The sequence below is a fragment of the Pestalotiopsis fici genome (genome assembly GCF_000516985.1).
Source record: "Pestalotiopsis fici W106-1 unplaced genomic scaffold PFICI_Scf_14, whole genome shotgun sequence".
In the NCBI taxonomy this organism is placed as follows: domain Eukaryota; kingdom Fungi; phylum Ascomycota; class Sordariomycetes; order Amphisphaeriales; family Sporocadaceae; genus Pestalotiopsis; species Pestalotiopsis fici.
Window position 1 is genome coordinate 296,908 of NW_006917104.1, and position 12,402 is coordinate 309,309.

The 12,402-nt window shown below is 50.5% G+C and overlaps 4 protein-coding genes across 4 annotated transcripts; 2 read left to right on the plus strand and 2 right to left on the minus strand.

The window, feature by feature from the left end:
- Positions 1–1,024: 1,024 nt before the first annotated feature.
- On the plus strand, positions 1,025–1,814 carry PFICI_14919 (uncharacterized protein; the record flags this gene model as incomplete). The annotated part of the gene is made up of 2 exons (XM_007843500.1): positions 1,025–1,403; positions 1,498–1,814. 2 exons carry the CDS (start codon positions 1,025–1,027, stop codon positions 1,812–1,814), a joined length of 696 nt encoding a protein of 231 aa, XP_007841691.1.
- A 770-nt stretch (positions 1,815–2,584) lies between these two features.
- On the minus strand, positions 2,585–5,391 carry PFICI_14920 (uncharacterized protein; the record flags this gene model as incomplete). The annotated part of the gene is made up of 2 exons (XM_007843501.1): positions 2,585–4,890; positions 4,968–5,391. 2 exons carry the CDS (start codon positions 5,389–5,391, stop codon positions 2,585–2,587), a joined length of 2,730 nt encoding a protein of 909 aa, XP_007841692.1.
- Positions 5,392–7,440: 2,049 nt separating this feature from the next.
- Positions 7,441–8,934, plus strand: PFICI_14921 (RuvB-like helicase 2; the record flags this gene model as incomplete). Its single annotated transcript, XM_007843502.1, has 2 exons — positions 7,441–7,661; positions 7,755–8,934. 2 exons carry the CDS (start codon positions 7,441–7,443, stop codon positions 8,932–8,934), a joined length of 1,401 nt encoding a protein of 466 aa, XP_007841693.1.
- Positions 8,935–9,283: 349 nt separating this feature from the next.
- Positions 9,284–10,356, minus strand: PFICI_14922 (Glyceraldehyde-3-phosphate dehydrogenase; the record flags this gene model as incomplete). Its single annotated transcript, XM_007843503.1, has 2 exons — positions 9,284–9,486; positions 9,549–10,356. The coding sequence occupies 2 exons, from the start codon at positions 10,354–10,356 to the stop codon at positions 9,284–9,286; spliced, it is 1,011 nt and encodes a 336-aa protein (XP_007841694.1).
- Between the last annotated feature and the right edge of the window lie 2,046 nt (positions 10,357–12,402).

Genomic DNA, 12,402 nt, shown 5'->3' on the forward strand with positions numbered 1-12,402 from the left:
TGACTTGCAACTGACTTGCTGACCAGCATCCTCTGTGACTTATTATAGTGCCTACAGAAAAACCCCAGATCGGGTTTGGTGCAGACAGTGATGTGCCGGCCGATCTGACGTTTCTGACCTCTTCTGGAATAGAAGGAACCGACGTGCTGGCTGCTGGCAGCTGACTGTTTTTGCATAGTATTTCCTAGTATGAAAAATAAATATCGATTTGCCATGATGGCGACTTGGTGAAGATTGGATTGCCCATTGTACTTATCAGATCGCACTGAATGAAGTCTGCAACATGCAGCAAGCAAAATACCTTACCAAGCATCCCTCTCTAGTAAGGGCGCACCTTTGGCGCATGGATACTCATAGAAATTTAAGAGGAAAAAAAAAAGATGGAACTCATCAAAGCCCAAGACATATTATTCGAGTAGATCTGATTGGATTAGAGTTATGTGAAATTGAGCGTAGCTTTGTATGGTAGTAATTGTCACATTCAGGTACAGAATAATCCACAACATGAAGCAAAACGTCCCTTTAGATGATGGACAGAATGTAAAGTAAATTGATCTTGCGGCTCTTCGTTAGTGTACACCTTACACTACATTACACCCAGGGGGACCCAGAGTGGAATGGATGGAACCTTGTCATGGGAAAACGACGTTTTAGGCGTTCCAGAACAGTGCACTGGAACCGCCTATACGTGACGTGGGGTCGCGCTTAGGTGCGTGTTTTGGGGGCCTGGCTTTTTTTCTCCTTGTCCCTTGTCTGATACCCAGTTTAGCTCCCGAAGCTCCTTACCTAGTCTGCACAGGTGTTCAGGTTTTAGATCAACATCTCAAGTTGAGCCGCACTCGAAATTCGCAACGACAAACCACCAACCAATTAGGTCGAGAATACCTTTTTGCGCACGACTCGAGAGAGACTCGCAACAGAACACTTCACATAGGCCGCTCGCCAGTCTCGCACGGAAAGCTTGCTTCAGAGGCGTTGCGAAACAAATATCGGGGATTCAAGAAAAACCTTCACAAACGCCACAATGTCGTTCACAGAGAAACCCGGCTTCAGCTTCACGCCGACGGCCATGATTCTGTCGACGAGCATCGTTGCTTTCCTCTCGGGCTTCATGATGGGTGTATACTCTATTCGTGGTTACTTTCTCAGCCCTGATCTGATAGAGGAGCGCCGCCGCAACCTGGCCGACCCCGAGGAGAGTGAGGAGTCCGACGTGGACGAGGACGACTTTCTGCTTGACCACGCCCCGAACTGGACCAGATCTCTCGATGCTGATAGGAAGGAGCAAAGAGTAAAGAAAGTCAAAGAAAATACCGTGTCTGAGCTCGACGAGCTCGCTGCCGACCCCAATGAGGAATGCAAGCTGGTCTTGGTGGTACGGACGGATTTGGGCATGACCAAAGGTAAGGACTTTTTTTTTTCGTTCTTCATTTCCTAAAACCCAATTTTCAATCGTCCACATACACGTGCTTACCTCCATCCTTTCTCCCATAACAGGCAAGATCGCAGCTCAGTGCTCACACGCCACCCTCGCCTGCTACAAGAAACTCGCAGCCGCTTCCCCCACCTCGACGGCTGGCCGGTACTTGCGGCGTTGGGAGCATCGCGGCCAGGCCAAAATCGCCGTCCAAATCAAGTCTCAGGAGGAGCTATTGGAGCTAGCAAAGCGTGCCCGTGCCATGGGCCTGACTGCCGAATACATCCAAGACGCCGGTCGTACCCAGATCGAGGCTGGCAGTATGACCGTGCTCGGCGTCGGGCCTGCCCCCAAGAGCCTAGTCGACAAGATTACCGGTGGTCTGAAGCTGCTGTGATGAGGCAAGATGGAAACAGAACAAAAAACCCTAGTCTGGTTTCTAGAGAAAGTTGCCAAGAAAACAAGGGAGTGACTTTAGGGACTACAATAAAGAGTAAAGTCGATGTTCGTTGCTACCAACGGATGAATCACGTTGCAAATGATTCATATATGCATGTTTACACGGGGAAAGCGTTTGATAAAAGTTTTCATAGACATAGATCTGGTATGACAATAATAAAAATGCCAAGCAAATCTGCAATAAATGTATTCGAGGCAAGCTATCCTCTACGCAATCAATAACATGTAAGTCACATTGGCCACAATTGGCAATATAGACGAGCTAAAACAAGATTACTAGCTACGGTGCCATGTGCAACGCAGCTATTGTATTGTATTCGTACTATTTACCGTCAGGTTTATGGACGTCCCTGGTGCTCATGTACTCGCCTGAACCATCTACGCCAACACTCCCCTTTTTTACCCTTTGAAAACTAGGCAATGACTAACAGAATGTATGTGGGTATCCTTGGCAATGCGAAATGATGAAAGTAAAAGCAAAACACTTTGTCCTCGAGCCTTTCTGAGAACATATGCGGAAGCGGAAACACATGGAAAACACAAACACACCTAACCTATCACATCGTCAATCTTTTCTAAGTTCCACTATTGAAGTGGTCCAACCAATGAATGCAGATCTAGAGCGACAGTGGCAGTCTTGATCAGGGTACAATTATTCTGGGTTTTGGCACCGGCCTGTTGTGGCTGCGATTCGCTCAGATACGTCTCTTATCGAGATTGTGTGGGCATCTGTTGTATCTGCTGCGGCAGTATATGCCGCGGTTGGATTTGTTGTGGCATTGGTTGTGGCATTTGCTGCGGTATTTGCTGCGGTATTTGCTGCGGCATTGGCTGTGGCATTGGCTGTGGCATTTGCTGTTGTGGTGCTAAGCCGGAACCAGGACCAGAAAAAGAGGCATAGGCAGGAGTGCCAAAGGCAGGACTACCACTTGCCACTCGTCTTCTCTTGTTTGCCGCATCAGACTCAAGAGTTACTGATGGCCTCTTGTTGGATGGGTCCTGACCATTGGGATCAGACTGGAATCGACGAGCATATGTATCGAATCGCCCCTCCATCCGGTCGAGTCTGGCGTGGACCAAATCAAACTGAGGACTGAACCTTGTGGTGTAGGCATCGAGTTGACTGAGAATTGTTTGTGCCATTCCTCGAGTATTCATGTTGTTGAAATGAGCATTAAGATTCTGCAGCTGTAGCTCTTGCTGGTCGAGTTGGCCCCGTACTGAACTATTCTGCTCTCTCATCGTGTTGCTCAGATTCTGGCAAGCGATCTTCACCCTGTTGATTTCCTCAATACCAGCTTGTCTTTGACTTAGGTCAAATAACTGGCAGTATTGGTCAAGCTTCTCGGTCACATTGTTTAAACTCGTCACCAGGTCTGCATCCTCAATGGCCTTGATCCTGTTGGAAAGGTGAGAATCGATGGTGACGGGACTGACGCGAGAGTCAAGCTGAGGTGTAGGCGCCGGGGTCCTAGCTTGGATGCCTTTAGACTCCAGAATTCCAACGCGAGTGGCCAAGTCTTTTGTACGACCATCAATGCCGTCGATTTCGCCCGCCATCATCTCACTGCCTTGCACTACTGTGCTCTGAACCTTTTCCAAGAGCGATTTCTCTCCCTCGGAGATTGATTTCCGCAAGGCTCCCACTTCTTCCTTCAGAGATGATAGTTCTTGGCGGATCTCATCCACTATGCTGCCTTCCGTGCCGTCCATATTCATCGAGGGAGCTTTTCGAACATGGCTCACTGACGGCTGACGGGAATCTTTGCTCTCTTCATCATGAGGCCAGCTTCCCTGTGGCTTTGACGTCTTCAGTAAGCCAACGTCAGTTTGTAAAGCTTTGACAGAACTCATGGAATCCAAGATCATCTGCTTGAGATTGTGGGTGGTCCAATCATCGAGAATCTCATCAATTCGTTCGTGATCCATATCATTGAAGGTCTCTTGCAGACCCCCCATCATGGTACCAAGTTTCGAAACCTCCGAAGTCAGGTTGTTGATGGTTCGAGACGAATCTTCACACTTGCTAAGAGCCTGGCCTTGGATATCCAGGCGGGTTTCAAGGATCGCCACGCTTTGGTTGAGCTTGGTCTCTAGGCCCTTGACGTGAGTAATTTCATCGGTGAGGCTCTCTAGTGAAGAAGCTCGATCTTGCAAACTGGCAATGCCATCTCGCAGCTCTTTTTCAAAATTTGCCCTTTGCTCTTTTGCCGACTTGAAGTTCTGTGTCATCTCCTGCTGGATAGCTTCAATAGACTTGCGAAGGGTTTCGATGGACTCGTCGAGAAGTCTCTTGACATCCTTGGTCTCTTTCCTGGCATCATTGTCTATTGGATCCTTCTTGGAAATCGTTGTAAGAAGAGCCTTTAGATCCTTGACCTCTTGTTCAGCCGCGGCTCGACCGTTTTTCAACTCCTCCATCTCCTTTTCGGCAGTGGCTTGGCCATCCGTCAAGTGCTTGATCTTTTGGTCGGTATCCGCTCGTTCTCTCTGGAGTGCCGCAATCACTTCATTGGCCGCGGTCTGAGACTCTGCGCAACGTTTCTCTAAAGCGGAGAATCTTTCCTCCATGGAAGCAATCAAAGGAGCAGGATCTGAAAATTGGGGCACTTGCCTCTCAGGCTCAGTGATGGTGGATGTTGGCTGACGATTGACGAGCCCGGCAATCTCAGCGATTGTTGTCCTCAAATATGACGACATTTTGGAATCCACCTGCTTGAACTTTGCGTGAACATCGCCCCGTTCCGCAACTATGCGCTCTTTTACTCCTTGTTGAAACTTTAGTGGTTGATACGGGAATTCGGCCTTGAGTTTCTTCAATTCCTGGTCTCGTGCTTCAATCTCCTTGCCCTTGTTGTGATACTCGAGTTGATACTTGTATCTCCAGAACAAGCTATCGACAACCTTGTGCATGGCATCTATGGCTGGCTGTTGTTCCGGGCATATTGCTTTTGGGGCCGGCATGGTGCTGTTGCTTGGACTAGAAGGACGGGACGCAGCTGGCTTAGAGGTGTCTGGAGATGTCGAGGTCAATAAAGAACTTCTGCTAGCTATATACAAACACTGCAGGACGATAATGCAGGGGGCTTACCTGTTGTGTGGGTCGATGAACTCGCTGTAGGTGCTTGACTACCACGAGAGACAGCTGGTGACGCATTGCCGGACAAAGACGACGGAGTTCGAGGGGTACGAGGTCCCTTGGTTGCGTTCAAACCCGACGTATCAATTTTTGACAGGGGCAGGCTTCTTGGCCGAGAGTCGTCGTTCTTGCCTTGATCTGTGGAAAGGGTGCGACGCGGGCTCTGCTCAGGTTGGCGGTCGACACGTCTGTCATCACGCCGATCGCGGTCACGCGCGTAGTCGCGGTTTCCGTCCTTATATCGATCCCGATCGCTTTCCCTACCGCGGTCTTTGGGTTCATTTGGTCGATATGTATCAGCTCTTAAGTTGTCTCCTGCTGAGTAGGGAACAGAGCGACGACGCTCGTCGTCGAAACCGATCTGTCGATGTGACATGCTGCTGTCCAATCATGCTTTGCGCAAAGTCTATTACTCGTTTGTTGATTACAAGTTATTGGACGGCGCAGAGAATCTCGACGGGAACCAATGCCGCGTACTCAATTTCGAAAAATCGCAGCAGGCCGCGAGGTGCCGCCCAATGGAACTTGGCCGCAAACACGGTCGAAAGACGCCAATATCTCCCCTCCAACGGCTACAAACCGTCAACCCGCAACCTGCAGACCTTGACTACGGACCGCAACAGGAGTATACGATAGTGGCGTGTGCCTGCCGTGGCGTTGAATGATACCACCTGCAATCGCGACTGCAAATGTACCCGCTAAGACTTTGTGATAGCGCGACCCCTCAGCGGTTAGCCGCCGAAGCTGGATCTGTGCTGGGTTGAAAACCGCGTTAGCACATGGACTGGTGTCCTGCGCGTTTGACTTGACCAGAGGTTCCCGATTTTTGATACGCCGACTTGAGACTCAACAGAACCATCACGCGTCGTTTGAAAAGAGATGGTAAGAATCAAACGGAAAAATTGGACGGGCGAGTAGAAGTTCGTTTGAAGACCCTGTGTTTGTAAGTAAAGTGGTTGTGCTCTGCGCCTGAGAAGGGCAGGTGCGAGCCGGGGTAATGCCTGCCACGAGTTGCGGTATCCACTTCTCAACTGTTTACTGGACTCCAAAAGCCGAGACAATGTGGTAATTATAATTCCCTGCTCAGCAAACGTGAACTGCACTATTCATATTCTTTTGCTTGCAAACTGGGACGTTGAATGACACAGAGAATCAGCTCCAAAAATGAGCTATGAGACCCAAAGCAGCTGGGTAAAAACTCGAGAAAAAGACCATAACAGTTTGGTTACAAAACTAACATCGACTTTGAGCAACGAGCGCCATTAATGAGTCCCAATATGGTAACGGGCTAGAGGCTGCAGATGAACTCAAATGATGAGAGGATCATCGCAAAAGCATCACGGGTCGTTTATCCAGCCGCAATTCAGCTCGAAGCATGGCTACTGTAGACGGCAGCGACCCTAGTTTGTTTGCCTAGAATGAGCTGAGCATCCTTTTGCATATCTACGAGATACGTGGGTAGGGACAAGTGCGAGGATGCGAGATATCGCTTGCCTCTCGTGCATCGGGGGAGAGACTATCTTTGATAAGGTGGCCGGGGAACAAAAGCAATGCCGTCTTCAATGGATCCATTAGGAAATGCAGAAAGACACAGAAAAAGCATGCCCAACCCCACCCCCTCCATCATTAAGTTGCATGGAGCATGATGAATCACACATGGGCATTTGCACAGTATACATAACAGAGCAATGATAGCATGTTTTCCTATCAAATTTTATGACTTTTCGAATGTGCTTTTCAATGACTCGTTCAGAGTACAGTACACTCTATCAAAGTGGATACTACCTAGGAGGGACCGTTCAATGTGATACCATTTTCATTCGAAGCGAAAAAAGGGCCATGGATGGCAATGTTTACAGCGACGTTCGTTTTGCCCAGCGATGAATGCAAGTATGAGGCCATCGGATATATTAAATGCAGTGGACCTAACGTCTCGAGTACATATATAGGGAGAAAAGAAAACAGACCGTGACGAAGAAAGTGAAAAGTGAGACATGACCGTTGTCGACATATTGCATGGACAAAAACAGAAAAAGAGCCTCCAGTGGTCTTAGACACACCGCTACGCTACAATATAACCGCCAAGACCGCTACGACAACCCCGCATCAGCCACATCTGGATCCCAGCGCTAGACGCCACAAACGCGGTACCTAGGTACCGTGAGCTCAATTATCCACGCGCGAGGCTGAAGTGTCTGGCGCGACAGAGAGCTGCGCCAGCGAAATTTCCCAGTCGCATTGATTTGATTGAAGCTCTCATCGCCCTCGGCTGTCGGGAACCAGCTCTCCATCATATTTTGCCCACCCATCGTCTTGCTCCATCACAAACAGAATCAGTCAAGATGGCAGCTGTAAGTCTTTAGCATCATTCAAGATTTGAATTTTCAACACGTTCTAATCACAAGCTGTCATAATATAGCCCGTCATGACCGTCTCCGAGACAAAAGACCTGCGCGGTCTCAACCTCATCGCGGCGCACTCCCACATCCGCGGTTTGGGCGTCGATGCCGACACGTTAGAACCTCGCTCGAACTCGCAAGGTCTTGTCGGTCAAGAAAAGGCTCGAAAGGCAGCTGCCGTAATTCTTGAGATGATCAAGGTCGGAAAGATTGCAGGCAGAGCAGTATTGATTGCCGGGCCGCCTAGGTACACTACCCCAGTCATCATTGGGCAATTCAACCTGTTATGCAACGACCATGGAAGCGAGAAACCAAACTGACATGCCATCCAACCACATAGCACAGGAAAGACCGCCATTGCCATGGGCATGGCCCAATCGCTTGGACCCGACGTTCCCTTTACTTCGCTCGCATCGTCCGAGATCTTCTCCCTCGAAATGTCCAAGACCGAGGCCCTGACACAGGCATTTCGCAAGTCGATCGGCGTGCGAATCAAGGAGGAGTCGGAAATCATGGAGGGCGAGGTTGTCGAGATCCAGATCGACCGCAGCGTCACGGGCGGTGCCAAGCAAGGCAAGCTTACCATCAAGACCACTGACATGGAGGCCGTGTACGACATGGGCGCCAAGATGATTGACGCCATGACCAAGGAGCGCGTCATGGCCGGTGACATTATCAGCATCGACAAGAGCAGCGGCAAGATCACCAAGCTTGGCCGCAGCTACGCCCGCAGCAGAGACTATGACGCCATGGGCGCCGACACCAAATTCCTGCAGTGCCCGGATGGCGAGCTGCAGAAGCGTAAGGAGGTGGTGCACACAGTCACGCTACACGAGATCGATGTCATCAACTCCCGGACACAAGGCTTCCTTGCCCTCTTCAGCGGCGACACTGGCGAGATCCGCAGCGAGATTCGAGACCAGATCGACACCAAGGTCGCCGAGTGGAAGGAGGAGGGTAAGGCAGAGATTGTTCCCGGAGTCCTCTTTATTGATGAGGTACACATGCTCGATATTGAGTGCTTTAGCTACGTCAACCGTGCACTCGAGGTTGACCTGGCTCCCATTGTCATCATGGCCAGCAACAGAGGCAACACCAAGATCCGCGGCACCGATTACCGCAGCCCGCACGGCCTGCCCCTCGACTTCCTCGACCGAGTTGTCATTATTCAGACCATGGCCTATGGCTCTGAAGACATCAGCAAGATCCTGTCCATCCGTGCACAAGAAGAGGAGGTTGAGGCCACGCCCGATGCTCTGGCACTGTTGACCAAGATTGGCCAGGAAGCTGGCTTGCGGTATGCTAGCAACCTGATTACCACCTCGCAGCTCGTGGCAAAGAAGCGAAAGGCAGCAAAGGTCGACGTGGCCGATGTGCAACGCAGTTTCTCACTGTTTTACGACCCTAACAGAAGCGTCAGTTTCGTCACGGCCTCGGAGAAGAGGCTGATTGGCAACGACGGAGTGGTGGACTTTACGGTTACAAACGGACATGGTGAGGCAATGGACACCACCACCTAAGGGTATGATATAGCCAGCGACGTTTTAGATATGCTCTAGGGATGTAATATTGGTGATCACGGCGTTTTCAGGAGGCTCCAAAAAGCGGTCATGACAAGAGGCTTTACTAAATGGAACCGATAGAATGTTTTTTTCTTTTGCTTTTACTATCAATTGGTTTCGGCGTAGGATCTATGTCATTGATTCATACCATCACAGTCTTGTGCGTCCCTTCATTCATTTGTAATCGTTCTGAGAGCCGTGTTGCGATAATGACTCCCTCTTTTTCCGCTAAACCAAAACTTGTGGCCCAAATGAAGTCTTAACTATTTTGTATTGGCTATACGCCCTATAGCTTAGACTCCTGAATTCATTTGCCAGCGTCAACCTTGGCAACGTAGGCCAGGAGGTCCAGGACACGGCGGGAGTAACCCCACTCGTTGTCGTACCAGGAGACGAGCTTGACAAAGTTGTTGTTGAGGGAGATACCAGCCTTGGCATCGAAGATGGAGGAGTGAGTGTTGCCAATCATGTCAGTGGAGACAACCTCGTCCTCAGTGTAAGCCAGAACGCCTGTAGAAATGTCATGTCAGTGTCATGTACACAAGTGATGGAGTTGATATATGGTGACTTACCCTTGAGGGGACCGTTGGCGGCCTCCTTGATGGCCTCCTTGATCTCGTCGTAGCTGGCACCCTTCTCAATACGGGCAGTCAGGTCAACAACGGAGACGTTGGCGGTAGGGACACGCATGGACATGCCGGTAAGCTTGCCGTTGAGGTCGGGAATGACCTTGCCGACAGCCTTGGCGGCACCAGTGCTGCTGGGAATGATGTTCTGAGCAGCAGTACGGCCACCACGCCAGTCCTTGGCCGAGGGACCGTCGACGGTCTTCTGGGTGGCAGTGTAGGAGTGGACAGTGGTCATGAGACCCTCAATGATGGTGAACTTGTCGTGGATGACCTTGGCGAGGGGAGCCAAGCAGTTGGTGGTGCAAGAGGCGTTGGAGATGACATCGGCCTTGCCGTCGTAGGTCTTCTCGTTGACACCCATCACGTACATGGGGGCATCAGCAGAGGGAGCAGAGATGATGACCTTCTTGGCACCACCCTTCAAGTGAGCAGAGGCCTTGTCGGTGGTGGTGAAGACACCAGTGGACTCGACAATGTACTCGGCACCAGTGTCCTTCCAGGGGATGGCGGCGGGGTCACGCTCGGTGTAGAACTTGACGGTCTTGCCGTTGATGACGAGGTCAGAGCCCTGGACCTTGATGTCACCCTTGAACTGACCGTGGGTGGAGTCGTACTTGAGCATGTACTCGGCGTACTTGGGCTCAATGAAGGGGTCGTTGACGGCGACGATCTCGATCTCCGGGTGCTCGACGGCATTGCGGAAGACGATACGACCAATGCGGCCGAAACCGTTGATGCCGACCTTGACCATGATGGCGGTGTTGGAGGGGTTTGTTAAGTGTATGTCTTTTAAGGTTGGGAAACTAAGAGAGACTACAGTCAAGTAGGCTCAATAGAGGTCTTTATTCTGGAATGGAGGGGAAAAAGAAGAGATGAGAAGTGAAGCCTCTTTTCAGAAAATGGGCGCGGAAAGCTGGGTGCTCACTAGATTTAATAGCTTGAGCTGGGAGAGGGAATGACGGTGGGATGGTGGGGTGGTGACATCCTAGCAACACAAAAGGTTGGGCAACAGCAATGCGGAAGGAGGGGCAAGGAACTCAATGGCCAGTGCGGGTTTCTTGGGGAGAACCGCGCTGGACTGACGGCACGGGCTGGGTTAGATGGGAGCTACTTCAGAGGTACTTTGGCAGCTGCCCCTCCAAAGCTTGAAGGGCCAGCTTCCGTGCCAGTGGTCTGAGAAGGTGAATTTGCTTTGGGGTACCGTGGCAAGTGCCGGGAGGGATTTCTTTCTTTTTTTTTTTTTAATATGAGTATGGATCATTGGATTCTCTCAGTTGCTATCAATGTATATCTTGAGAACATGGCCAGGACCATCCACAGCTACGCAGCCAATTCTGCTGCATGGAGTTTTGCTGACTGAAAGCCTTAATGGTGTCGTTCCCCAGGCAGGACCCCGCAGTCGAGGTAGACTCGCCGATCCTGCTAACATTGAGCTCCCAGGACAGTGCGCGCCCAGTCTGTTTGGTCGTCTTGAGCCAAGTACAAATTTTACACCTATTTCGGAGGCCGATAACTCAATGCTTTGATTAAATCACTCATCCATGAAACGATATTATGACAGATAATCCCCGGGCCAGACAGTCCCTGGAGCAACCATGAAGCTTCGAGATGGCCTCAGACAGCCTTTAGACAGCTTCTAAACAATTAAACAATGCATATAGTCCCAGGTATCCGTAAAGTACCGCGTCCTACCGAGCGCATCCTCGTTACCCCAGATCCACGAAAACCAGTCGGGCGCCCTTGCGGAATCTCGGTTCTTCCAGGACGAAAAGTAAAACGATTCGACCCGAGAATAGCTCGGGTAGATGTTCCGTATCTAAATAAGACCCAGTGCCGTATGCTCGGGTATATCAATGGGCAGACATCACATTGTTTTTCTGGCTCAGCTTTTTCTCTTCGTCGTTGTGATGTCTTACGTTGTCCGGAACGTTTCGTGACGGCCTCAAATCCCGGACAACCAAAGCTTATCTTCCGCACTCGCCTACCTACCTACACCCGGACCTTTGCCAAGTCCGATATGCTACACGTCTTGCACCACACAAGATACCGCTTCGGCCCTTTGCTTTCCTTCCAAGAATAAAAAAAGGGACAAACACGGCAAGTGAAGGAAGACTCAGAACCTCCTCTACTACAATACCTACTGTTTTCTGTCTCCTCTCTCCAGACAGTGCGTGCCCATGATTGTGTTGAGCATCCAATGACCATGGAGCTGCCACAATCGTTGTTGGCTTGTCGGACTTCCATCGGGCAACGACCATAATGAGTCAACTAAGGTCTGCTACCCATCCGACTTTGCCAGGCTGCCCAGCAACTGTGTCAATGGTTCGCCGAGCTCGCAAGTCAATGCAACTTGATTACGGACCAGGTGCGGCGACAAGACTGGGTCAACCATGGAAAAGGACCGAAGTGCTGTCACGGCCAATTGCAGTCGAGAACGTCTGGGCGTGTCTGGTGTGTCTACGTTAGTTTCTGTCAACACCGCTAAGACGACCGCTACCGCCAACAAGTGATGGATGCAACGAGGACTGTCATCTCCGGGGATCCCAAAGGGCGCGTTTATATTACTAATCGCGCTCAGGGAACCACAACGTTGATGGTTGCATCGAAGCATTTGTATTTGCAAGGCACAAGACATTGGAACTTGTTGAGAGAAGCACTGTAAGTCATTAGCACGGTCCACAGCTTATCTAATAACTCGCCTCCAAAGACCCTGGTGCCCTGGTCGCATTACGTAGGGCTGAGAATGTCGGCCGGTACCTGCCTATGGTCAGGAGATCTACAGGGTTTTCTTATGTCT